Raw genomic sequence first — 27,557 nt, 5'->3', positions numbered from 1 at the left:
AGATTAATAAATACTGTAATAAATGTAGTGTTAACTGTTCATTCACACTGTTCAAGTGTTACCATAAATAAATGTATATTTATTTGTAGATTACAATGAATGGAATATATCCTCTGTGTATTTTTATATCAATATGGTACAACATTATACTATTTAAATCGATGTGATAAACTAGTTAGGTCAAAAGTAATCTAAAAGTTATCAAAAAGTAGTCTGATTACACTATCTAAAATGTGTAATGTAATGGATTATGTTACTAACTACAATTTTTGTCATGTAATTTGGAATCAGTAACAAACTGCAGTTTGTAAGTAATCTACCAGGCTCTGGTTGCAAGCAATAACGGTTAGAAATGACATTAAACACTCTTTTACGTAAACATGTTTGCCTAAATATTAAACAATGGCATGTTGCCTTCAACCCAAAGCACTTCCAAAACACGGCTCCCCTTCAAAAAAATGACATTCATGCTCACTGGCTTTGATTTGGCATGTCTATTAACCCTGAGGATGACAACATGGACGTGAGGGTGAATCTCAAAATCCATCAACCACTTTCTGGCTCTTATTTAATTTCAAAATTAAAACAAACAAAAGCATGTTGGACCAATACATTTTTTGCATTACAACATTATTATTATTAATTTAATCGTACCCTGCGATACATGAACAGTGTTGATTCTGCATGTTGTCATCCGCGATCGTTATGACTGACCGTAATATGAGACTTCTCCCGCTTACATTGTGATCTGTAAAACCCTCGCCTCCAGTTACCCACCGTATTTATTTTTAATATTTTACAAAATCCCTCCATGGAATATTTAATTCCTATTTGGTGGCCTTCTGTGTCCAAAATTGTGCAAAAACATTGTGGGACAAGGTTTTCACACTGTATCTGTCATTGTAAGACAGTGAGCAACTCCGTTTGTTTGTCCGAGGGAGCAACAGTAACTAAGAGGGGCGGGGCTTACCGATAGGTCAATAGTCAGTAGCTTTTGTAATGATAAAAATCTTTCTCGCTTCTGAAATGTAAAATAATAATATTAATTACCTGAATAAATAAACATCTAAATTATTTAAATATTATTTAAATGATAAAGTATGTATACATACTAGCTGTCATGCTTGTACTGAACTAAATTTATGCTGACTTTAGATATATAATTTCAGATTACAGTAATGAGAATTTTTGTGATGAAAAAATATCACAATGCAAAAATCTTAATGGACCTAAATACAGTTAAATATAACCTGGACACTTGATCATGAGATTTGGATATAAGCAGAAGAAAGAAGAAGATGATGTAAAGCGGAGGGCGGTCTCACCTGATAAAGCTTTTGAAGGCAGCTGATTGGGGGTTGATACAGAGCGGTACCCGATTCCCCTTCTGCTGCTCCAGGATGAACTGATGAATGATCTCTGTGTGGGGCAGAAAAGAGGAGAGATGATGAGAAATAAGGAATAAATTACAGTTCACAGCTAGGAATAACGGTTTACAAGTTACGTGCCATCATGGTTAAAAGAGCAGTTCACAAAACAATTAAAACATTTCTCCTGTATTCATTTTAAATAAAATATGGGTTCCGAATGCCATGAGGGTGAGTAAATGATGACATTTTTATTTTTAGGTCAATCTAATTAACAGGTATAAATGCATCACTCATTCATTCAACAGGTAGACAGCAAGTCAAACCTGTCAACTATAGTTAAAGGTATTCGGTAGTTCACAATTTTGTCATCATTCCTTGTAACAAAAAAAGATGAAGTGATGTGACTAAAGGAAGATTCTACAGGCATACTGTACTATCTGTAATAGCCCTGAACTCTTTATTTTAGCATACAAGCGATTAAGCTTAAAACTAGTTCGGCCAACGTGGAAACTCCTCATGTGTCGATCCAAGAGGGGTTCCCCTCGCGTTCCAAACGCGGCTGCCTCCCTAAATCGCTTTAAGTCTCTAGGCGGTCGGCTCCATCCGCACTGACTAATCCTCCAGTGGAAACACGTTGCACACAGAATGGAGGAAGAGGAGGGAGGGTGAAGGGCAGAGTTATTTTGAGCCGACAGCACAGTAAGCCTGCTTTTAGCGACAGACTCTCACTAATACCCACTGACAGTGGAAGGCAAGCACAGATCCAGGGGCCCCGAATGAAGGGTGAAAACAAGGGACAAAAACAACAGGAGCAGCAGGGGATCTGAAGCAGGAGACGCCCAGCAAGACTTCTGATTAACACGCGCTGGCATGACGGGCGCATGCTCTCAAATAGATTCAATTCAATTAAGACCTTTAGCTCCTAAACACGTTGTCTACAAACCGGGGGTGGATGAGGACAAAAGGTTAAATGAATAGACTATCAATATTTGCAAGCTCACCTTTGACCTGCCGAACTGACGTCAGGTTCTTCTCAAAACCGTCGTCAAACTTGGGATTGGTGACAGGCTCAAAGTCACTGGTGTAGACGCGGCCAGAGGAAGTGGTGTAGCAGCATTTGCACATGCAGGTGTGGTACCGCAGACGTCCCTCGTCCAGATACGGGTGCGCCAGGGCATCCTTTGCAGAGATCCGCTTTGACTGTATTGGAAAACAAATTTGTTCTGACTGAACGTTCCCTTTAAAAATGCAATAACATGATCTATTTTACAGTTTTATATATTTAAATTTATTTTTAAATGAAAACAAACACACACACACACACACACATATTTATATTATATATATTTAATTATTTATATAATAAATATTTAATTTTGATAATATATGTAAACATATATATAGTACATTTTTACATTTTCAAAATGAAATATAAATATATATATTATAACATATTACATATAAATTATAATTTAATAGTAAAAAAAATGTTAATTTTATATGGTCTATATCGATGAATTTTAGCATGTAATTTAATTTGTAATGTTCCAGTACTTTAGACTGGAATGTTACGGTTTATGAGAATAAAGTATCAAGAACACTTACTGGGTCAAAGACCAACATCCTGCAGAGGAGGTGAACGGCCTCATGGGTTGCTTGACTGGACAGGGTGTACAGGACAGGAAGTGAGGGCTGCAGAAACAGGAAATGGCATGATCAGTATAGTCTGAGTATCTAATCTATTTTACCAACCTTATACATACATATTCAGAGATAGGAAGAAACAAACTAATATGTAATCAATGTTTCAATCATTGGAAAGACCACAAGTAAAATAAAAAAACCCCCATATTGATCAAGCATTCCCAATAATACAATACTATTGGTTATTGTATTTTAACCATTACCAAACAAATGTGCTGTAGAGAGTGTGAGAATGAACATGATTTAGAAACATGGCCAGCTCTGAACATTTTCATCCTGTTTTGAGAAGCAGTCAAAACATACAAACAGCTTCCTAAAAGCATGTCATGTGATCCTCAGTGGCCGTTCAGCTGCACGTCTCAAACGTGCAAAACATTCCTCCCAGTAGCACATGATCCTTGCGCCAATAGCCGCACACTTATCTGAGGATGTGGGACAGCGGAGACAATGTGCTGGGGTATTTTTAACCGCGTCTAATTATCTCCTCCACCCACCTTCCCCCCATTTCAAGCCCCCAGCCGACTCGCCAAAGAGTTGATTGAAAAAGCCCACCGGTAATTGCTTGTTTTCCCTGGTTAGGCTCTTTGAGCCGAGAACAGATGTGAACTATGGCTGGTGATTCACCATTTAAAAAGGGATGACGTATTGTCAGGGCTGACTGTATAGCTGATGGAGGTGAAGGTGTCGGGCGAGAGATGGAGGAAGACGATGGGCAAGGATTGAAAGCTCTCAGCCATAACTGGAGCCAAACGGAAACGAGGTGTGCTATTACTTTAAGTGATCAGACCTTCATTGAAGGAAGAATCTGAGTCATATGTAGGGACCAGAATATCATAAAGACTCGAAAGTGGGCAACATCTCAGAACATCCCATAAACTGCATAGCAACATGCTAAAAATCACTCAGAACACTGCATAGCAACATCATGGCTAGTACCCAAAACCCCAAAAGAGATATATTTACTTCCAAAAAAAGGGAAATAAAAACAAATTCACTGCCAAATGATGACCTTTAAAAAATAATACATTTAAGAAAAATAAAATATACATATAATCTAATATAATACAAATAAATTAACAATGAATAATTAACATTATACAATACAAAATTAAGAAAAGAAAAAATACATACTAAATAACTAAGTATGCATAAGTATGCAGATTTAAGTTTCACACTACTGTTCAAAAGTTTGGGGTCAGTCAGATTTTTGAATGTTTTTTTAAAGATGTCTCTTATGATCAAAATTTAATAATATTGTGAATTACAATAAAAAAAGTAATGTAAAAAATAATTAATTACAATTTTAATAATAATAATGTAATAATTCAATTTAAAAATGAATTATACAAATATTCTCTGTCAAATACTTTCTGTTTAAATATATTTTAAGAAGCAAAATTGTTTAGGAGACATTACTACAGTTTTCATCCTTAAGAAATCATTCTAATATCCTGATTTGGTGCTGAAGAAAAACTTCTTATAATTATCAATGTCAAAAACAGTTGTCCTGTTTAAAATTTAAAAGTCTTTACTGTCATTTTTAAATAAATTAAAGCATCCTTGATGCAGTATTAATTTCTTAAAAAATAAATAAATAAATAAAAAATGTACCAATCCTAAACTTTTGAACTGTAGTGTTTGATTCACTAAAACGTTCCATCTTAGAGTCATTTACTCAGAAATTAGTGGACATTTTCTGCGCTCTACAGTTTTGATTCACTTAAAAAAAAGCTTCTAAAAGCTATTCATTCGGGAATTGGACTAGATTAGTTGTGCCGCATGTTTCTGACATACTAAAAAAACAACCTGCTCCCTATTTGTACTGGAGCATGTGTGCCAACCGCTAGGCTCCTCTGACAAATCTGAAAGATTATCAAATGATGGGCGTTTGAATTCAGTGGGTCAGATTCTGTGTGGGCCGAGCCGAAACTATCCCTGAGCGATTATGAGTCAAGAAGCGTGCAGGGTGCAGCGATGCACCAACGTGGTGAGGCTGCGTGAGTGCATGTGATTAAGGAACCACAGTGGGCAAGTTTTTGGTGAGTAGTTGGCAATAGTGTGGCTTGTGTGAACGATCATGCCCTCTGGGGTGGTGTGATCGTGTGCTGTAGTATTAGCCTGTATTAGTTAAGGATTATGGGGGAATGTGGCTTCAGACAGTTAAGGGAGGGAGAGGGCCTCTCCCTGTCCCATGATTCAAAGCTCAATTAGACAAATGATGAGTCAGGAGGGTTGACACATGACATCATCAGCCCAGGGTTTCAGTCATCCCAGGCATGCAGGCAGCTAATGTTCCGCCCTCACATTTCTGACAGCGGGAGTAATGGACTGAGCAAATTTGCTACTTCAAATCCTGGACAGGATCGTGGAGTCAGACTGGTCACACTTTTAAACCGTACACAAGAACTTGAGCTAGTATTAGTGGATTGAGCCTCAGTATACAGTGTCCTTACCAGGTGACCAGTAATTTGCCAGTTCACACCAAAAGTGAGAATGCTACATGATGCATATATTTTATGTTCTGCTATAGATCAGCGCTACATCGGAGATGTAGAAGTGACGTTGACAAGACGTGGTTGGAACAAAATTTATAAGAGAATCAAAACAAAAAGATTTTAAAAGATAGTGGTCAACCAATAAGTATGATATCTAGTCAGCAGTGTTACTAAAGTCTGACATAATATACAGTACATTATACGGTTTATACATATGTTCATTGTATAATGCAATGTAATGACAACAAATGAGATGCACAAAACTGCTCAAATGAAACACTGATATTATGCAATATTTACTGAAAATTCACCCTCAAAATAAAAAGGTTTATTGAACAAAAAAAACACTTGTTTTTCAGAGCATTTACAAAAAAAATCATAAAAATATTGTTTATTAAAAGGAAAAAATATTTTTTTAAATTTATTTATTTTTACAAAATACTTACAAAAAAGTCAACAAAAATGGCATATGCTATTATGTAAAAATTAAATTTTTATGTACTGCTATAATTTTTATAATAAAGTTTTTTAACAATAAAAAAAAGAAGAAAAAATGTTTATTAAATGAAATGAACACTAATTGTTACAACACATTTACAGTATTTACAAATTCACAAGGAAAAGTATTTTTAAAAGATTTTTCTATTATGCTCACCAAGGCTGCATTTATTTATTTTTTAAATACAGTAAAACAGTAATATTGTGAAATACCGTAATTTATAAAAATTATATATATATATATATATATATATTATTATTATTATTTTTTTTTTATGTTTTAAAATGTAATTTGAGATGGCAAAGCTGGATTTTAAGCTGCCATTACAGTGTGACATGATCCTTCATAAATCATTTTAATATGCTGATTTGGTACTCAAGAAACATGTCTAATTATTAACACATATTTTTGTGGAAACCATGATAATGATTTCCCCCCCCCCACGATTCTTTGACAAATGTTGTATATTTCAAAATAAAAGCATTTATTTGAAAAAGAAATTTGTTTTAACATTAAATGTATTTACTGTAACTTTTGATCAATTTAATTTATTTTTGAAAAAAGGCAATTATATATAAAATTGTTTGGAAAGTAACAATATGCCAAAGAAATCAAGCTCATTAGTTTAGCAAGAGGTTGATGATAATTACTCTCTCCAAATAAGCAAAGTTACTAGAGCATCACTTTAAGGTAAACCAGCTTTGTTTTTCCTTTTCCTGGCTGGCGACACAAGCCCAGGCTGCAGCTATGAAGGGAAGGAGGAGGAGGTACGGTGTCACGAGAAGGTTGAGAAACGAGTCTCGGCTTCCTGTGAAGCGGAGCCCATGTGACGTCCGACCGCCCCTCTGGCCCAGAAAATACCCCAGCAACACTCAGCAACAGGTGCAGGCCGCAGCTTTCCCCAACCGGCTCAGCGCTCCTCCTTAACCTCCCCCCGCTCGCTGCGGCTGTGTGGTCCAGGCCATCTCTCCCCACTATCACAAACAAGCCATTGATCATCCTGGCAGCAAAACAACACAAAGCCCTTCAGGCCCACAAGTGCAGGGAGAGCAGACCCCGTCGCACCTGGGAGAGGGCCAAGCGAGGACAGACAGGTGGATAGGACTTGTCTGTTTGTTTATTTTTGCAGTTAGCACGCTAAAAAAAAAAGCAGGGCACATTTCCTACGGGCACGAGAGGGGGAGGGAGCGCTGATATAGGAGCAGGCCATTAAATGAGCGAACGCTGACAGAGACAACAGTGATTCCAGAGAAACGCTGAGCTGTAGAGCAGCTAACAGACTTCCTTCTGTATACTCCGACAGGCAGAATCTGAACAGTGTGTGTGTGTGTAATAGATATTGGGTGTTATTCACTAAAGCCAAGTGCACACCACAGGGCTAAAGCTTTTCGCTCTGTGCACATTGGAGTTTCTTGTTTTTGTCATGCTTTTGTTGCATACTGTAGGCTACTTTAATCATAGGCATTATTCTTACACAAAGTGACACACATGGAGGAAAGGTTTAATTCACGCAACATGCACAACTGTAAACCATACTAAATCTTTAGCTTGAACCAAACTCTGTCAAAATTGTGATGACGAATTTTCCATAAACATTCCTAATAAATAATAACAAATATTCTGGTTATACATATAGTTAACTCTGTTTTTTTTTTTGTAAATATATTAATATTTTTAGTCATTTTAGTAATTTGCCTTTTTTAAAAAATTTTTAAATATAATTTAGCAATGATAGAAAAATTCATAATTTTACAAAAGATTTCTATTTCAAATCTGAAATCTGCTCTTTTGAGCTTTCATTTTGACAATAAAAATGTTTCCTGAGCAACAAATCAAAATATTAGAATGATTTCTGATCCTGTGACACTTAAGACTGGAGTAATGATGCTGAAAATTCAGCTGCCATCACAGAAATAAATTACATTTAAAAAAGTATTTAAACTGAAAAATTATTTTAAATCATAAAATTGTACAATACATATTTACAACATCTATAGTAATTCACAAATAATGGAAAGAAAATTACTTTGTTATTAGCCATTGACAAGGCTGTCAGTTTATTTCTTGGAAGAGATTTAAATAAATAAATAAATAAATATATATAGCGTTATATAACGTTATTCCATATATATATATATATATATGGTATACATTCCAAGTATAATACACATTAGTAAAAGGATCTATTTTAATTTTTATTTGTCTATATACACTTTGGGCGGCCGTGGTACATTATAAAAGTAGCCCAAAAATCCACAACCCATGGCTCTGTAATTTTTCCCGCGACTGTATTCTCAAAATAGCCCACTTGTGCCGTAACCCTGGCAACACTGGTGCTGTAGCCTCATCACACAATGATAGATAACCTTCCACACTGCGATGATGGGAAGTAGTTAGGTCAAACCTTATCGAACGATTAATTTATGCGTTAAAAAATATTAACGCTGCTAACATTTTTAGTTTAATCGCATGCTAACACCCCTAATATATTATATATATATATATATATATATATATATATATATATATATGTGTATGTATATACACAGTGGGGCAAAAAGTATTTAGTCAGCCACCAATTGTGCAAGTTCTCCCACTTAAAAAGATGAGAGAGGCCTGTAATTTTCATCATAGGTATACCTCAACTATGAGAGACAAAATGAGAAGAAAAAATCCAGAAAGTCACATTGTAGGATTTTTAAAGAATTTATTTGCAAATTATGGTGGAAAATAAGTATTTGGTCAATAACAAAATTTCATCTCAATGCTTTGTTATATACCCTTTGTTGGCAATGACAGAGGTCAAACGCTTTTCTGCAAGTCTTCACAAGGTTTTCACACACTGTTGCTGGTATTTTGGCCCATTCCTCCATGCAGATCTCCTCTAGAGCAGTAATGTTTTGGGGCTGTCGCTAAGCAACACGGACTTTCAACTCCCTCCAAAGATTTTCGATGGGGTTGAGATCTGAGACTGGCTAGGCCACTCCAGGACCTTGAAATGCTTCTTACGAAGCCACCCTTCGCTGTTCGGGCGGTGTGTTTGGGATCATTGTCATGCTGAAAGACCCAGCCACGTTTCATCTTCAATGCCCTTGCTGATGGAAGGAGGTTTTCACCAAAATCTCACGATACATGGCCCCATTCATTCTTTCGCTTACACGGATCAGTCGTCCTGGTCCCTTTGCAGAAAAACAGCCCCAAAGCATGATGTTTCCACCCCATGCTTCACAGTAGGTATGGTGTTCTTTGGATGCAACTCAGCATTCTTTCTCCTCCAAACACGACAAGTTGAGTTTTTACCAAAAGTTCTATTTTGGTTTCATCTGATTCTCCCAGTTCTCTTCTGGATCATCCAAATGCTCTCTAGCAAACTTCAGACGGGCCGGACATGTACTGGCTTAAGCAGGGGACACGCCTGGCACTGCAGGATTTGAGTCCCTGGCAGCGCAGTGTGTTACTGATGGTAGCCTTTGTTACTTTGGTCCCAGCTCTCTGCAGGTCATTCACAAGGTCCCCCCGTGTGGTTCTGGGATTTTTGCTCACAGTTCTTGTGATCATTTTGACCCCACGGGGTGAGATCTTGCGTGGAGCCCCAGATTGAGGGAGATTATCAGTGGTCTTGTATGTCTTCCATTTTCTAATAATTGCTCCCACAGTTGATTTCTTCACACCAAGCTGCTTACCTATTGCAGATTCAGTCTTCCCAGCCTGGTGCAGGTCTACAATTTTGTTTCTGGTGTCCTTTGACAGCTCTTTGGTCTTGGCCATGGTGGAGTTTGGAGTTGGACTGTTTGAGGTTGTGGACAGGTGTCTTTTATACTGATAACGAGTTCAAACAGATGCCATTAATACAGGTAACGAGTGGAGGACAGAGGAGCCTCTTAAAGAAGAAGTTACAGGTCTGTGAGAGCCAGAAATCTTGCTTGTTTGTAGGTGACCAAATACTTATTTTACCGAGGAATTTACCAATTAATTCTTTCAAAATCAAAAATGTGATTTTCTGTATTTTTTTTCCTCATTTTGTCTCTCATAGTTGAGGTATACCTATGATGAAAATTACAGGCCTCTCTCATCTTTTTAAGTGGGAGAACTTGCACAATTGGTGGCTGACTAAATACTTTTTGCCCCACTGTGTGTGTATATATATATATATATATATATATATATATATATATATATATATTAGTGCTGTCCAATGATTAATCGCGATTAATTGCATCCAAAATAAAGGGTTTTGTTTACATAATATATGTGTGTGTACTGTGTATATTTATTATATAAATAATATATAATGGAATGTGCAGGGAATGTGTTTCCACATTCCATGCTTCCTTTTTGCATGTTAACGTAGAATTCTGCTTACGCTCAATTTCTAACCATTTGTGGACTTTCCTCTCTATGCCTGCATCTGTAATGGTGAGGATGTGCAGAAAGTCCTTATATGTGGTTGCTTAGGGATGTATATGCTAAATACTACTGCAGGCACACAGTTCCTCATTTACAATAATACAGATTCATCAGCATTAGAATGAGGGGGATATACACCATTTGCCTTTGGGTGAGAACCTCTTCTGTGCGCATACTGTAAGTAAAAACCCTTGTACTAAAATGTTATTGAATGAGACTCATTGTAAGAAAAACAGAGAGAAAAAGAGAAAGAGGAAGAGGTGAGGCAGAGAAAGAAAACAACGAAGAGAAGAGTGGCGTTTTTAAAGCAGAGTGGTGCTCTGAGATAGAATAACATTCATGCAGGGCAGGGGTGTAACTCTTCCACCTCTTAAAACACACAGTCAGGCTGTGTGAAAGCATATTTGTTTCCGGTTTCAGTTTGAATGGTAGCACTTAGTGCTGGTTTGTGAGCGGGAATGGAGACGGCGCTGAACACCGTATCTCTCAGATGCACTCAGATGGCCAAACTAATCTGACTAAGTGTTAGAGCCGATATGGTGAGGATGAAGATCCCTAAAGCCCCTGAAGGATCTCATTTCAAAACAGCCCAAATCAGATCTTCTCTATTTATAGCAAAGACACGGGACAGGGCGTAAAAAGTGTCTGAGGCCTCCCGCACTGATGCAAACATCAAGATGAACACATTAATGACGGGGCTTTTAAAATGTAAATTGGGAGCTGTGAAAGCGTCACCACGTTGTCAAAACAATGTCAGCAAGAGAGCTGAGCTTCAGATGCTTCGACAGAAGAGGAACATTTATAGCCGTGGCGACTCTCTAGGACGCATAGTGGTTTCCCTTCCATATATATTAATGTGCAATATTAAATTAAGTGTAATTTTATGTTAATATTTTTTAATGACTTATAAATATTAATTTTAATATTTATGGGTATTAATAGAAGAATATTTATATTCTTAAGAGCATTCTCAAAGAAAACTAAATCTGCCAATACATGTAGAATGCATTTTGAAAATATGCTACATGTGAAAATGTGAAGGAAAAAAACAACAACTTAATATTCTAGGGTAGGAATTTTGTTTGATATTTTCCTTGCAAATGTAACATACTGTAAAGTTGCAAAAAAAATTATAGTTATTATAGTTAATTCAAACTGAAACTAAAACCATAAAAATATTTTCATTACTTGAAATAAAATAAAATAAAATATATATTTAGAAACATTATTTCAGCTAGTTGTCAAGGCACATTTCTCATTTTAATTTAGTTTAACATGATATACTAAAACTGAAATAAAATGTGTGTGTGTATATATATATACATTATATATATATACACATTCTGAATCAGTTCATATGTATGTATATATATATATATATATATATATATATATATATATATATATATATATATATATATATACACATACATACATATGAACTGATTCAGAATGCTAAGATAGCATTCCAGAGACTATAAAATACATTTAAAATTTGTATTTATTGTAGTAAATGTATATATTTGTTTGAATAAAATGTTATTAAGAACATTAATATCAATACGAAGATTAATATTTTCTCCTATTTGTATTTTCAAACTATTTAAAGTGCATAAAAAATAAAATAGATGAAGAAAAGTGCATGTATGATTATGCATATACATGTAAATGAGCATTTTTAGATATATAAACTGGGAAAAAAAGCAATTCTTGAATAAAAAGCAAAACAATATGAAGACTTTTGTCTCGTCTTGAACTAATGATATTAGCACCATTTTATTTTTTATCTTTTTATGATGAAATAAGTGCCAAAATACACACTTATAAACATGATTTGATAGATTTTTTCCAGTGTACTTTCAATTTGATGTCCCATTGTGTTATTTTTTTGCACAGGAAATAATGATTGAATGATTCGTCAGCTGAATAACACAAATTTGAAAAAAAACCCTTGTGCCTGCCTCAATAAGCGAACACTGGTTATTACGTGGCGCTGTTGCACAAGAGGGGAAAATAAAACATCCGCCATCTGTTAGCAGGTGCCACGGAGTTCAGTTTGGGGCAGACATCAGGCTTCGCAGTCCCTGGTGACGTGGGACGGGCCACATCTGCTCCAGCTCTGCACTCGGTCCGCATGCAAGACCCCCTAAAGCCATTAAACAACACCCCCTCTCTTCTTTCTCCCTTCTTACTGTAAGCCCACCCAGCACTGGGGTCATCACTTTCTGACCTGAGTGTGTGTGCATGTGTGTCCTGTGAGAGAGCATGTAGGTGGAAATCCGATCTGATCATGTTGCTTCTCTGCTAAGACGGAAAAATCAGCATGGACCCGAGCATACATCTGTTTCCAAGAGCTCCCTGCTGGCTTTTACATACACAGCAGACAGGTGGTGGAACCACATTCAGGTGACTTACAACCAACCAGAGCACAGCTTTAATGGACAGAGGAGGCACAGCATAATCAATTAGAAGTATCAATTTTGTTCAAGATGTTTCTCCTACCCAGGTTTGCAGTCTGTTTCTGTTGTGTTGTCTTCACCCGACTGCACACAAAAACAAACATACAGCACGAACAGTGCAGTTCAATTCATATACAGGTGACTTTGATGGGCAGTTTCTTTTAATGAATCAGTCACAAAGAATCATAAGTTATCGGTTTGAATCAGCCTAACATATAAGTCCATCATAGCAGTTACCAAATTAACATTTCACTCGGTTGCTGACGGAATGTTTATATGACAATAAGTAGCTAGTTTAATATAGACATTCAGTGAAAACTGGAAAAACAAACAAAAAAAGTGTTATATAGCATGAGCTATTTATATATTGTAAAAAAAAAAACGAGTGCGGAAACAGTACTGTGCTCGCAGCACGTGCTCTTCATTTACACACACAAAGGCGCCGACGCGCACATAACCTGTATCATTTCATATCAAATCACTAAAGAAACTACGAGCATGCAATGTCGTGATCAGTTAAGTCATGAAGTTACCAAAAAGGCGATTAAAGCTGCCAAAAAATTGTGCATGCATGTAATATGTTATATGAGTTATAAGAACATGTCTCTGAAATGGTTTTCAAAACTGTCCTGGAGCATCCTAGAACTCTCTCCCTCATCTAACACCCTTGATTGAACTCGTCAGCTCATTAGAAGAGACTGAAATGAGTCAGAAAAGGTAGAGTTGAAAGAAAATACAATGTGTGTCAGATCCCCATGTTCAGTGGTGGCAGCTCTTAAAGAAATCGCTGCCAAAACAACCTAATAACCAGCTGCTGTGATGTCTGTTCATCAAGAACAAAAGGAAAAAAAAGAGGAAATCAATAACTTTTATAGTTTTAAGGATTCATCTGTATTTAGTTTAGAATTTAGTGTTTGATAGCTTTATTCAATTTATGTATATTTCTGCTGAGGGGCACAGGTAGCTAAATATGACGTTTATTATAATGAGTTTATGTGAAGATTGTATTAAGTTCACTTAAATTAGAAGTTATTTTTAAAGTCTAATAAATGTTGATAGCTCTTAATTATAATGTAATGTTAAATGGCTATAGTCAATGGTTAAATATTAGGGGGAAACATTTTTATAGGGAAATCAGTATTAATTGGTATCAGTGATACTGGCCTTCAGTCATAAAAAAGATGCCATTAAACAAATATTAAAAATATACTGTCTTTATGTTGTTTGTACATTGAAGATTGAATGTGAAATTATTGCAATATAAAAGTATATTTAAATACTTTAATGTTAGGTGGGATTAATCGCGATTAATTAGTTTATTTGTTTTAATCGATTGACAGCACTAATATATATATGTATTTATTTATGCCATGGTCTGTCTCAATACTCTATTCTGATTGGCTGGTAGGTGTTGATTAAATTCGTTGAACTGCACAGGTAGTTCCAGGTCAGTTTAATCACGTTCTATATTAATAATATAGATATATATAATTAATACATAGATAATATAGATTAATACAGTTACAGTTGAATAGTAATACAGACGAAAATAACCGTTATTTTTATCGTTCCGGTCAAATATTGCAGTGCAAATATTATTCATATCTTTAATATGTGAATGCTGGCAAACGACCATGGCATAAACAGGATAATCATCTCTTACAGACATATATATACAGTATATATACACATATATATATATATATATATATATATATATATATATATATATATATATATATATATATATATATATATACACAATTGTAATTAATAATATATAATTATAAATTATAATTAACTTAATTCATTATTTATAATTTATAAATTAATAATAAGAATGATAATACGATTTATTTATATAATTATTTTAATGTCTGCAGTAACCACATTCAGACGAGTAACTTCAAAAAAAGGAAAGTTTTAACTGGAAGAGATGATAATTGCATAATTAATTGCAAGTATAATTTCTATCCAATATTATTAATTACAGCTAATAATAAAAATATTGTTATTATACTTATACTTATACTTATTATTATATTATAGATGATTAAATAATACAATAACAAAAGTAGTAAATAATTAAATAATAAAAATAATAAAAAATATTGTTAACATTTTTTCAATAATAATGATTTATTTTTTGAGTGAACTATATCAGGTCAAGTGTGATTTCATGTTGACTTTATGCAGAAGTCTACATCTAACCTTCAATTGAATTATTTGTTGGCAAGGAAGAACAAATTATATATTAAAGAAATCTTGTTTATTACTAAGAGTTCCTTGATTAACTAAGTTGGTCTTTCTGTTAAAGCTGATTAATCAAGGAACTCTTGCTGGTTAACACAAACACGCTAGCATCCAAAACACAACATATGCTGAACTCTTCAATAGAGCTGATACACCACAACCTCTCACTTTCTTTCCTCTCAGTCTATAAATGACAGTTAAGGTAGGGTCTCTTTACATCCTCCCGCTCCAGCGGCGGCTAAAAGCTTCCTCTCTTTCTAGTGATGGTAAGAGCCTTGCAAAATTAATAGAAGTAATGAGGTCCCCTGTGGAGGCAACAGAGTTGATCTTAAGAGTCAGACCTCTTTTTAGATCTCTCAAGTCCTGCTCTCTCGGACAGACCTCGTGTCTTTCTTCCTCCCGCCTATCCACTCAGCCAAATCCTGAGCGACTGTCTCTATCTTGAGCACAGGCATTAAAGCACCACCTCTCCCGACACTGTTGTTGAGAACTACGCTGAAATGCCTCTTGAAATTGCTCTGCCAGACTCTCTGGAGACCTGCTCCTCTCGCTGCCATCTTTTTCACTGCAAAAGCCTTCTTGATAAGCTCTTCACCTTCACAAAAGTGGAGGTGGAGGTCTGGTGTGCCATATTCACCAATCATTAAGACTCCAGCAATGTGGAGTCTGATCGTAAAGCCACCTCAGCCATCTAAACGCTCTTCATTGCCTTGACTTCTCCAACCTTCCCCCATTAAACGGTGACTAAAAGCATAGCTAACTATAAAGAGAACAAAACAGGCCCATAAGAGCTTGATTGCACATCCTGCTCAGGTTGTGTTCACACACGGTTTGGTTATAACATTTAAGCAATCAAAAAAACTGTTTTTGACTAAAATGTCTTTCAGGAGTCAGACCTGCATTTTGAGAGAGAGTTTGGTAAAATAACTTCTATTTAGAGTTTGCAGTCTGAAACAACATGCTTTTCTATTCAAAAACAAAGTTTCTTTTTAGTGAAACTGTCATAGTCGTTAACATTTGACTCACTTATAGACAGGACGTTTATATTTACATTTACATTTAGTCATTTTGCAGACGCTTTTATCCAAAGCGACTTACAATTTGGGGAACACATGAAGCGATTCATCTTGATTCATCTTATATGACATTAGGTAGTTTTTAACTACTTGTAAAGATTTAAATGATAAAAAATATAAATGAAATTTAATACAAAAATGTATGTTACATAGCATGAGTCATTTATATTTATTAATAATAAATAGTAAAATAAATAGACAAACATCATCACATAAAACATAATAATTTATAATAATAATAAAAATAGTAGTAAATCAAATAATAGATGATAAATAGATCAAAGTTATAAGATAAATTATATTTTGATATAAAATTTGTATTTATTATAACAAAATAATAAATAAATATTATTATTACCAGACAAATAAATAAGGTAAAGTATTCCTTAATAATAATGATAATAATAATAATAATATCATCATACAATTGAATAATTTATAATAATAGTAGAATAGTAGTAGCAGTAGTGAATAAAATAATAGCTGATAGGTAAATAGTAATAAATAGGTAATAAGTTATCAGATAAATAATATTTTAATTATCATATCAAAATAATAGTAAATATTACCAGACAAATAATAATAATAATTATTATTATTAATACTATTTGTCTGGTAATATTTACTATCAAAACAATAATTTATATAATTATATTATTACATCACAATAATAGTAAACATCACCAGATAAATAATAATACATAATAATATTTTATTATATTTTACTCATTGTACAATTAATTATAATAACAATAATAATAATAATAATTATAATTATTATTATTATTATTGTTGTTGTTGTTATTAACATTATTATTAGACGTTATCTGTCAACTACATAAAAACAGAATGCTGTAGAAAACACTGACCCAGACACATGATCAGACCCGTGAAGAAGGGTGTCATCACAATAACCCTCAGACCCATCAGAGACCCCTGTTCTTTCAGTTTCCAAAACCTGTTCCACGTAACGGGAAGCTCATCTGATCTACATGATTAAAACATCCTGCTGTAGGGCCGGTCGACCACACACAGGAGGCAGCGTCGAGTGACAAGGTCAGCCAAATGTCAGTGTGAGTGTGTGTGGGTAGCTGGCTGGGATTAAGGCTGGCGAATGCCGACCAGAGAAACAAGTGCCTCTTCACATATAGGCCTAAATGGTAAAGACTTTCTCTAGCCTAGCAGGTGCATGTCTGTATGCGTGTGTGCAAAGGAGGCGGGCTTCTTGGTGAGCCGCCAGCCATCAGGTCGATGCAAAGCAGGAAGCAGAGGTCCACAACCCTTGCGCTGCAGTTCCTGTTCTCTGCAGGGTATCGCCTTCTCAGCTTAGCTGTCTAGAGCCACAGAGCCAACACCCAGAGCCGAATCACACATACACACTCACAAACATGCACATATTCACACTCGCACACTGAGAACAGCTTTCTATATACTAAAAACCATGAGCTTTTCACTTTAGCAAACAAGGAAACAAAAGGCACTTGGAGATGAAAAACCAAGTCTAGACTTTCATAAATTCACATTAAAGATATACGACAGAAGATAAACCCTGAAGTGCGAGACTTCTGAGGCATGAGTAACTGCAAAATTAATGACTTCTTTAAACCAGTTTTTCCAAACACACCCCCATCTGCCATTGGTTGGACAAGCAGATAGCCCCACCTTCTGCACTTTAAACTGGAGATGAAAGATTTGAACATTTACTGTAAAAAGTCACAAATGAGCTGATAATTATTTTCATAATCATGTTATCACCAATAACCGATAAAAGGCTGATAATGTAATTATACATATCTTCATTTAATCTATTATCTATTTAAATAAATTAATTCCGAAAAAAAACAACACTAAAATCAATTGTTTTAAATGCTACATGTGAATTTAAGAATAACAGAAGTTAACATGTGACTCACTCATAGGACGCTGATTAGTAGTTTAAGATAAATATTCAAAAAATTTCAGCCATTTATTGGTTATGGCCGATAACTGAAAAATTGTGGATATTAAAATTATATTCGATTTGAATAAGTGAATTAATTAAAAACAGTACATTAAATCAATCGATAACATAACATTATCATCAAACATAACATTATAATGGATATTTATTTTGAGGTTTGCTAAAGATTACATTTAGCAGTGTTAAAGCATGAGTGTTTTTACAAATTAACTTCAAGTGAACCTTTAATAAATAAATAGATACTAGCAACTAGCATGCACAATGAAATAAACAATATTGACTGATACCAAAAAAATTTGGAAAACAAACTCTCATGACTTGAATTCATCACCAGTATTTCTGTTTTAATATTTAGTCTACACACTATTGCTGCACGCAAATATGTCAATAACAGCTGTCATGTCTCTCTCTCTCTCTCTCATCAAGTGATCAATCAGTCTGTCAGTGGATATGATGCAGGGCAGGAAATGGAGAGACTGCGGGAGGGAGAGGGGCCCAGAGCGAGCGGAGCGCCGGGAATCCTGCAGCAAAGGCTGATGGGAGATTTCTGCGCTCCGGGGGCAGTAGAAGCGACTCGATTCCATAAACAAGGTGCACAATCGGTCAATAGGTGCCGTCACTCAGCGGGAACAGCGAGTCGCCATGGCAGCGCCACAGGGCCTGTTTATAATCAGGCTTCCTGGGACCGAAAATATCAGTGCAAGGGAGCGTTTGCACAGCATACAAGCCACTAATGAGTCATTGTCTTTCATGACGCTGCTTCGAACAGCATGTGCTTAGATTTTGGGACATGGTTCAATTTCAGACTCACCTGTTTATGTGGTCCTCTCAGGATGTGAGCTCTGGCCCCCTCACACGCCGTCCTCATGGCCTCCAGAGACGGAGTCCCCAGCAGATCTGTGATCAAGTCCAGCTAGTACATAACAAAAAAAGGAAGAGCAGATGAGTGTATAGAAACAGCATTCGAAAAAGATGTATAAAACAAGCTCTTTTTTACACATATTTTTTTTTTTACATATTTGTTACTATATCTAGCAGCTCACTCTTACTTAATGCATTATACTTTATAAAGGTGCAACAATGAATAGATGAGTATTATAATGTATTATAACTGTGGTTATAACTATTTATGAGATCATTCAATGCATTATACGCATTTATCATTCTTAGGCACAATTAATGGAATAAAACTACTTTTATAATGCATTATATATAAAGAGCTTAAGTAAAGCATTACCAAATTGTTAGAAATGGTAAACTAACTACAACAACAACAAAAACAACAACAGCAATAATAATAATAATAATAATAATAATAATAATAATTAGTATTGTATAACGGTTTTTAATAATACCGTAAATACAGTAATATAATATAAAAAGTTAAATGTATTACATTTATTTTTTAAACTTTTAAAAAACACTAAATAACTGAATGTAACAAAAGAATATGTGAAGGACAATGGGAAAAATAAGAAATCAAATACATGTTCATGATCTGTACATAAACAAACTGGAGCAGAACCATGTTCAAGTAAATCAAATTCTTTACTGGAGAGAATTTAATGAGCCTTAAAGGGGATGTCGATGTGCTGTCGGTGCATATTCAGGGCTGTGTGGACACACACACACACACACACACACACACAGTGAGGAACAGCTAGTCCCAGAGTCTCTGACACACTGCAGGGCCAGTATTATTAGAACATATGGCTCATAACCCTTCTGTGTGAACCACATAAAAATAAAAAGTGTATCTGTAGTCGTACTTCTCAAAGAGTTTCTTACTTATGTTACTGCATCACACTCAACGTTTATGAGACTCTGAACAAAATAAGAGTAGAGGCATCTGTGCATATGTGAAAGCCAGAGACAGGTTCTGCTTGTGGCAAACACACAGCTATGGAGGACAGAGGGGGCTTCTGGGTCACGGCCACACTGGGACTTTAGTACAACAGAGCCTTGAGCTGCCCCCGCTCGCTCATTAGCATGGCTGTACAACATTTGCCAAAAATACCGTACATTAAGGTCACATGTTTAGCATCAGCGTCCAAGATTTTCTGTTTTCACTAAGAATGTTACAAAGCTGGGTATCTATAAAAGCACTACTAAAGTAACTTTTGTAAATATCATACCATTCTATTAAAATAAAATAAAATATAAATAGTTAACACCATAAATGTACATAAAATACTTCTTATTGGTCATGAAAGCTGTAATCTGCATTAAAAAAATAAAATTTTATATATATATATATATATATATATATATATATACACACATACACATTAGTGCTGTCAAATGATTAATCGTGATATAAATATGACCCAAAACAGCATCAGATTTTCATATAAGTTCTGAAAGTAGACAAAGAGAACCGAATCAAACAAGTGAGATAAAAATATTTTCTTTGTCATTTATTTATTGAGAAAAATGATCCAGTGTTACATATCTGTGTGTTGCAAAAGCATGTGAATCTTTGCTTTCAGTATCTGCTGTGACCCCATTTTACTGCAGTAACCGAAGGTATAAAGTTTCTTGTAGATGCTGATCAGTCCTGCACAATAACATGTAGGAGTTTTAGCCCATTCCTTAGTGCAGAACCACTTAAACTCTGTGATGTTGGTGGGTTTCCTTCAATGAACTGCTTGCTTAGGTCCTTCCACAACATTTTAATTGGATTAAGGTCTGGACTTTGACTCCAGATGTTTTTCCAAAACATTAACTTTGTTCTTCTTCAACCATTCTTTGGTAGAAAAACTTCTGTGCTTGGGGTTGTTGTCTTGCTGCATGACCCATGTTCTCTTGAGACTCTGTTCTTAGACAGATGTCCTGACCAGTGGTGTAACTTAGTAATGATGGGCCCCAGTGCAGGCTATAAAGACGGGCCCCCTGGGCTGCACGGTTATGAAGCACATACAAGCACACAGTGCTCATGACTAGAAGAGAACCCATAAAAGTGAATTTGTGCCCAACCTACTTAATTTAGACCAACTAAAATCAGTATCTTATCTGTTTCTTATATTAAATTGAACAGAGGCAAGAGAGCACGACCCCATCACTTTTTGCAACATCTACCTAAAAGTTAGAAGCATCTCCATTCAATAAGAAATTCTTTAGTCTGTGTTAAATAACAGGCGATCTATCGCTGGAATGTGTTATGGTGAGCTCGTTGCCGTTGTGTATATGTATATTATATATATATATATATATATATATATATATATATATATATATATATATATATATATATATATATATATATATATATATATATATATATATATATATATAGTAACTTCATCGACAGGGCCCGTATGCGATGTGGGCATATCCCATCATATACACTATTTTTAGTGGCTTAATGTGAGAAATTCTCTTAAAAGATTAGTGACTTTAACAGCTTATGCATTTGCTTGAATCACATAATCTATGTCAGACAAAAAAGGTCAGGCTTCAGTTCTTGCAATTTAATCCATGAAGTATGTTGCAGTTCCTAAGGAAGTTAGAAGCCAAATGGTTCGAAAGCTTTCTGTTTACTTGCCAAAGCCAATTTTGACTTGCATTTGGCGAGTGTTAATTGTGGACCCTGATAAAGCAGCTGAACTCTTTTCTACTTAACACATCTGAGAGGCCAAATGATCCAAAATCTGCAATGATCCTCAAATACCACAAAGGGAGCAGATACTCCTTAACTGTTCTACCGCTACACCAAAAATCAGAAGGTTCTGATTGGCTGATAAGAAGAATGTTGATACAGGAACATGTTCTACTTGTATAAATCACAATGAGTTGTGTGAATAGACCGGTTTCTGCCTACAGATCGAGCGCTGAACATGAGCGTAGGTGAATACCTGTTGGATGGGACTCTGAGCCTGGAAGAGGATGCGTCGGCCAAGCAGCTCGGCAAAGATGCAGCCCACAGACCAGATGTCGATGGCGTTGGAATAGTGCCTGCTCCCCATCAGGATCTCTGGCGCTCTGTAGTACTGCGTCACCACCTCCTGGGTCATGTGACGCGACTCGTCTAGCTCCTCCACTCTTGCCAGGCCAAAGTCACAAATCTGTGCAGAATTTAGGATTATTTACACACTTAATAGGCTGACGAGTGAAGTCTTAGGTGTGTGTTTATTGACGTATGGAGAAGATGTTTTTCCAATAAATCAAGCAATAAAACCAAAATAAGACAGAGAGGCTCATTCACATTTTAACCAAACAGATAAACAATAAAAGCGCTATAAACACAAGACCCAATTTCTAATCATCTTGAGCCGCTTGAGTGCTCCTTGGGAAATAAATAAATGAGAAAAATATCTCTGCCTCTTCTCTCCACCCACTCTCAGAAAGAAGGCACAAAAGGGCCCATCATGCATTGCTAACAATTTACCCAAGTAGCTCCGCCCAGTTTTTCCCAGAGGCCTAATGTTATGCATTCCCACAAGACAAATTCAAATCCTGCAAGCAACGCTTAAACATGCAATTTATTGAAACGATTTCTTGTGTCTTCTTGTTCCATTCAAGTAAAAACACCAACATTTATGGAAAGAGTGACAAGCTGGGCAATCAAGGTGTTGCCATGTGGTTGCTTGGGTTTTGTAATTGGTTGCTAGGGTGTTGTAAATGTTTGCTGGGTGGTTACATATCGGCAAAATGACAATTTTGATCTCTCAAACACTGATATTTATTATTATTATATAATTTCACAATTTGTAATTTGGATATAACTGCTAATGATAAGTTGTGGTACATATTGAAATGTAATATTTATTCATGAGTCTCATAGAGCCCACACTAATAATAGGAAACATGGATATAAAATTAATCAAATTTGAACCTAAATCAGACTCGAGCATGTTTGATTGCATGACATGGCCATAAGATAAGGTCTGGCACATAATAGCTAAATGAGGGAAGCATTCTTCTTTCTTGGAAATGGGGATTAAGGACTAAATGAAGCAGTGCATGCTAAATGATTCCCTCTCTGTGGTCCAATAGCACAATCTATTCCCGTTCTCCCCTCCAGCACATTTCTCATGCTGCTGGGTAGAGTCAGCACGCACATACACAGAGAATTTCTCTTTTTCTTTATCTCTCTTTCTATATCTCCCATATCAACCTTGCTTTCTCTTTTGCAGCTGGACTCTCTATGGGATCCAAAATGAAGATTTATGTCAGGAACTGAGCAGATGAATCAATCCCAAAGGGGTCCTGACCCCCTAGAGCCAGAGATTGTGTGTTAGTGTGTGTATACTGGCACAGTAGACCTGGCCTGGCCAGACAGATATGAAGCGTCCTTGCTCCTTGGAAAATAGGAGTTATAAAGACACAATGCAAGGCCCATGGGCTAGACTAGAGTGTATAATGCTAAAATAGCAGGAGAGCACAGAGACAAAAGAAGACAGTTCAATAGAGCTTAAACAGGAAAAATGTCACATATGTACGATTTTATATAGTTATCCATACATATAAGTATTACATTTCATTATGAACCAACAAAACAAATCTACATTTCTTATACTAATCATTAGCGGTTACATCCAAATTTTAAAATTCTATAATAATAAAATAACTGTGTGTTAAAGACTTTTCACTTTTGGTAGCCAATTATCTAGCCAATTATTCAGTCACATAATTGTTTAGTATTACATTGATTTATAGATTTTTTTTTCAATTAATGAAAATAACAACAAAATTATAGATTTAAAATATCAATATTAGATGGAAATCTTTTTTTTTTTTCATATCCGTCATCCTTTACTATCAAAATGCTTGCTACGTATGCAAAAAAGCAGAAAATCGAACCTGGTCCGAATTGTTTTATGACGGACGAAAGTTCGTATTTATTTTTTAAATGTTTAAAAAATTTCGGACGAGAATTTTGGACTCAGTGTGCAAAAACCTTAATGCTGAAAAACCAAACAAGCAAAAAAAAAAAAAATGCTGTTTATATGTTAATATATGATTTAAAATATAATTTATTTCTGTAATTGGCAAAGCTGAATTATACACTAGAAAATGAACTAGAAAAATGTTTTAATAAGAAGTTTGCTAGATTTTAAAAGACTTTAATTGATATCCTGTAAAGAACTGTCTTAAGAGTTCGACTACAGGGTCAATTTCTGAAATAATAAATTACATATAACCATTGAAGCAAAGGCACCAGAAAATACAAAATTTCAACAAATTAATAGTTTGGCTAGTATTTCACTAACCTTAAGCACACAATTGCTGTTGACCAACAGGTTACCAGGTTTAATGTCTCTGTGCAAAATGCCAGCTGAGTGTAGATACTTCAATCCTGTGGACACAACATATACATCAGCCATTAAAGATATTTTGTGGACACAAACTGTATTGATATGAAGCAGACTGCACTGTTACACTGTACAGGTTTCTTGTTTGGTTTGAAATGTAATCCAGTTGACATATAAACAGGCTTTTGCACTATGGTGCCATTTTTACTCTAAGATGTAGTAAAGCTTTGTGTCATTTTAAAACACTGAAGTTTTATGCGTTTCATGTGACTCATTAGGAATTAGTTGAACTGGTCTCTTTAAGACCTGTCAGTTGTCCAGCGGTAAACACAATATCAAAGAGGTGACTGTTTCTTGTTCTCCCATTTATATTCTTACACTATGAGTGGTCTGTCTGTTTCTCCTCATTGTCTCTGGTGAGAATATGATACTAAGGAACACGAAGTAGAGAGGTGTCTGATTGTCTGTGTGTTTCTCTACCCAAGAGATTTGGTGAAGAAAGACTCAGCGTGGAGAATGTGTGTCTGAACTCTGAGGGTGAAGCTTTTGAAATAAAATTCTGAAATGAAGGGCTTAGTGTGTGTGTGTGTGTGTGTGTGTGTGTCTCACCACGGAGGATTTGGTAGAGAAAGACTTTGACGTGGTCAGAGCTCAGGGGCTGTGGAGACACGATGATCTTATGGAGGTCACTCTGCATCAACTCTGTCACCACATAACTGCAGTAAGGGTTATGTCAAGGGAAACAGGCATGCCAAAAATAACAGCAGGAAGTTCACACATACAGCAGCGCTACAAATGATGGGCAGTATTAGCACTCATCTAAAAACAGAGCCAGTGGAGAGCGAGGTCACAGGGAAGTGGAGAGGGTGAACGTGAAGAGGACTAGTATTTGTCTAAAGCGCCACTCCTAAACTGGAGCATGAAGTCAACAGTATTATTCGTACATTATTATATTTTTTTAAATCACTGATTTTACAGATGTAAAATGTGATAGTGGACCATAAATTTTACTCCTACTCTCAATTTTTAGCAACTTTCCAACTTTTGTTACTGCTTTGTGGAGCGACCATCAATGCAAAACAGCTGTTTTTGAAAACATTAACAAGGTATCGATTGCATTGTTAAACTTGTTAGTTTACAGTGTAGCATGAAGCATGCTGCCATTTGTATACCTGCAAAGAAAAAAAAGAAAAGAGGCATCACATTCTGCTTTCGATAGACAGCCAAACACTTGGCAGAGCAGGTTTGTGAGGCTTCACAAGAAAGATCGGGGTGTGATGATGTGCGCATTACGCGGTGATGAATGAAGACATTGAAAACATGCAAAAGAAGTGTTACAACAGTCATTGAGTGAGCTGAATCCAAAAGGGAACGCAATCTAATCAGCACAACTACTATTACTATAATTCACTTCATTACGTCGAGACCACCAGGGCTCGATGAAAGGTTCCATTTCCACATCTAAGGGCATAAAAGCACATATTTGCCCTCTATTACAATTCCCAGAATATTAAACACACAATGATGAGCTGCTCTTTGCCGTACAGTCCAGCTAATAAACACAAACTGGAGAACTGTTACTTCCGAGTATCTAGGTCTGACCTTTATGTCGAGAAGATTATGATGTTGAATAATCTTCACCTGGAGACACGCATTATGACTCATTCATGTGCTAAAGAACGAACAAGGAGCAATTATCTGCCTCAGGGCTACTAGTCTCTCAAAACAAACACCAACTTCAGCAATCAACACATATGAGCGCAGACTCAACACGTCACCTGTCAGTAAATACAGGCGATGGAGAAAGCGTAGGAGGACTTCCTGGCAAAGACAAACCGCCTGTGATCTTCCTTTTATAAACACACAAAGATGAGCTGCTCTCTGCCACTCGGTCCAGTCCAGCATTCGCACTCGCTGGCAGGGAGTCATGCACACCATGCTACACAAGGTTTGACAGATGCAGATCTGTGGTTCAAAAAAGCTCATCCAGTCATCAACACTGCGGCCGAGTCAGCAGAGGCAACCCTCTCGCGCGTGTGTGTGTGATAACTACAGCTGAGCATGCAGGAACTGCTTGATTGACTGTCTGCAGGGACAAGCTCATCTTCAACACCCCACGGTTTTCCCTCAAGTTTCTCAGCTACAAGAGTGTCACAAGTATTTTCATGCCATCTTTCACAGTGTCACTGCAAATTGACACGGCTTCTCTTCGCAGCCTTGGAACAATCTCTCTTCCGCTTTTTGTTTCTCTTTTTGAGAACTTTCTATACATAATTAGCGTTTTTAAACTTGTAACCCGAAGAATTAAACCTGCAAGCAATTCATCTCGCAATTATTCACATCTTGGAACATAACTGGGAAAAACAGTAACTAAAATACCTTTTTATGACTCCAAAACAAACTAAAATGGAATGAAAATGGCCAAAAATGTAGTTTTAAATTTAGTTTTAAATTTTATATTACTAAACTTTTTTTAGAAAAGTAAAATTTTCACAGCCCTAAAATACCGTTTCCATTGTGTTGTGGCTTGTTTCCATTGTGTTCCGTTGTGTTCTGCTAATTTCGGTGTGTTGCGGCCTGTTTCCGTTGTGTTGTGCTAATTTCATTGCGTTGTGGCTTGTTTTCGTTGTGTTGCGGCTTGTTTCCGTTGTGTTGTGCTAATTTCATTGCGTTGCCGCTTGTTTCTGTTGTGCTGCGACTTGTTTCCATTGTGTTGTGGAGATTTTGTTGTGTTGTGCACAACTAATCAAAACATATAAAAAACAAATGGATATTTTAGAGTTTAAAAAAAACACAAACTAAGTTAAATTGAAAACATTCATTGAAAATAATGAAAAATTAAAAACTATAATAAAGGTGATTTCTGTGAACAAATTCAGTAATTTCAATAGGTAGCATTTAACAAGTTGACTGCTCAAATTTTCCAAGTTGACCAACACCAAGCTGCTTGATTAGAAAGTGTTTTTTTTATTTTTTTTTTACATGTATTATACTACAAACCCGATTCCAAAAAAGTTGGGACACTGTACAAATTATGAATAAAAAAGGAATGCAATAATTTACAAATCTCATAAACTTAT

The 27,557-nt window shown here is 35.8% G+C and overlaps 1 protein-coding gene across 1 annotated transcript in view; it reads right to left on the bottom strand.

The window, feature by feature from the left end:
• nlk2 (nemo-like kinase, type 2) overlaps positions 1-27,557 on the bottom strand; it is an 85,304-nt gene that overhangs the window by 5,765 nt on the left and 51,982 nt on the right. Inside the window, exons 4-10 of the mRNA XM_058799137.1 lie at positions 25,087-25,193; positions 24,436-24,521; positions 22,078-22,287; positions 19,035-19,136; positions 2,976-3,062; positions 2,372-2,570; positions 1,326-1,419 (exon numbers count right to left, since the gene is read on the bottom strand). Of these exons, the coding sequence (XP_058655120.1) occupies positions 1,326-1,419; positions 2,372-2,570; positions 2,976-3,062; positions 19,035-19,136; positions 22,078-22,287; positions 24,436-24,521; positions 25,087-25,193 (885 nt within the window). The remainder of the gene's footprint in view (positions 1-1,325; positions 1,420-2,371; positions 2,571-2,975; positions 3,063-19,034; positions 19,137-22,077; positions 22,288-24,435; positions 24,522-25,086; positions 25,194-27,557) is intronic.

Source organism: Onychostoma macrolepis, chromosome 15 (assembly GCF_012432095.1).
Source record: "Onychostoma macrolepis isolate SWU-2019 chromosome 15, ASM1243209v1, whole genome shotgun sequence".
Lineage (NCBI taxonomy): Eukaryota > Metazoa > Chordata > Actinopteri > Cypriniformes > Cyprinidae > Onychostoma > Onychostoma macrolepis.
This window is presented reverse-complemented; position numbering and strand designations above follow the sequence as displayed.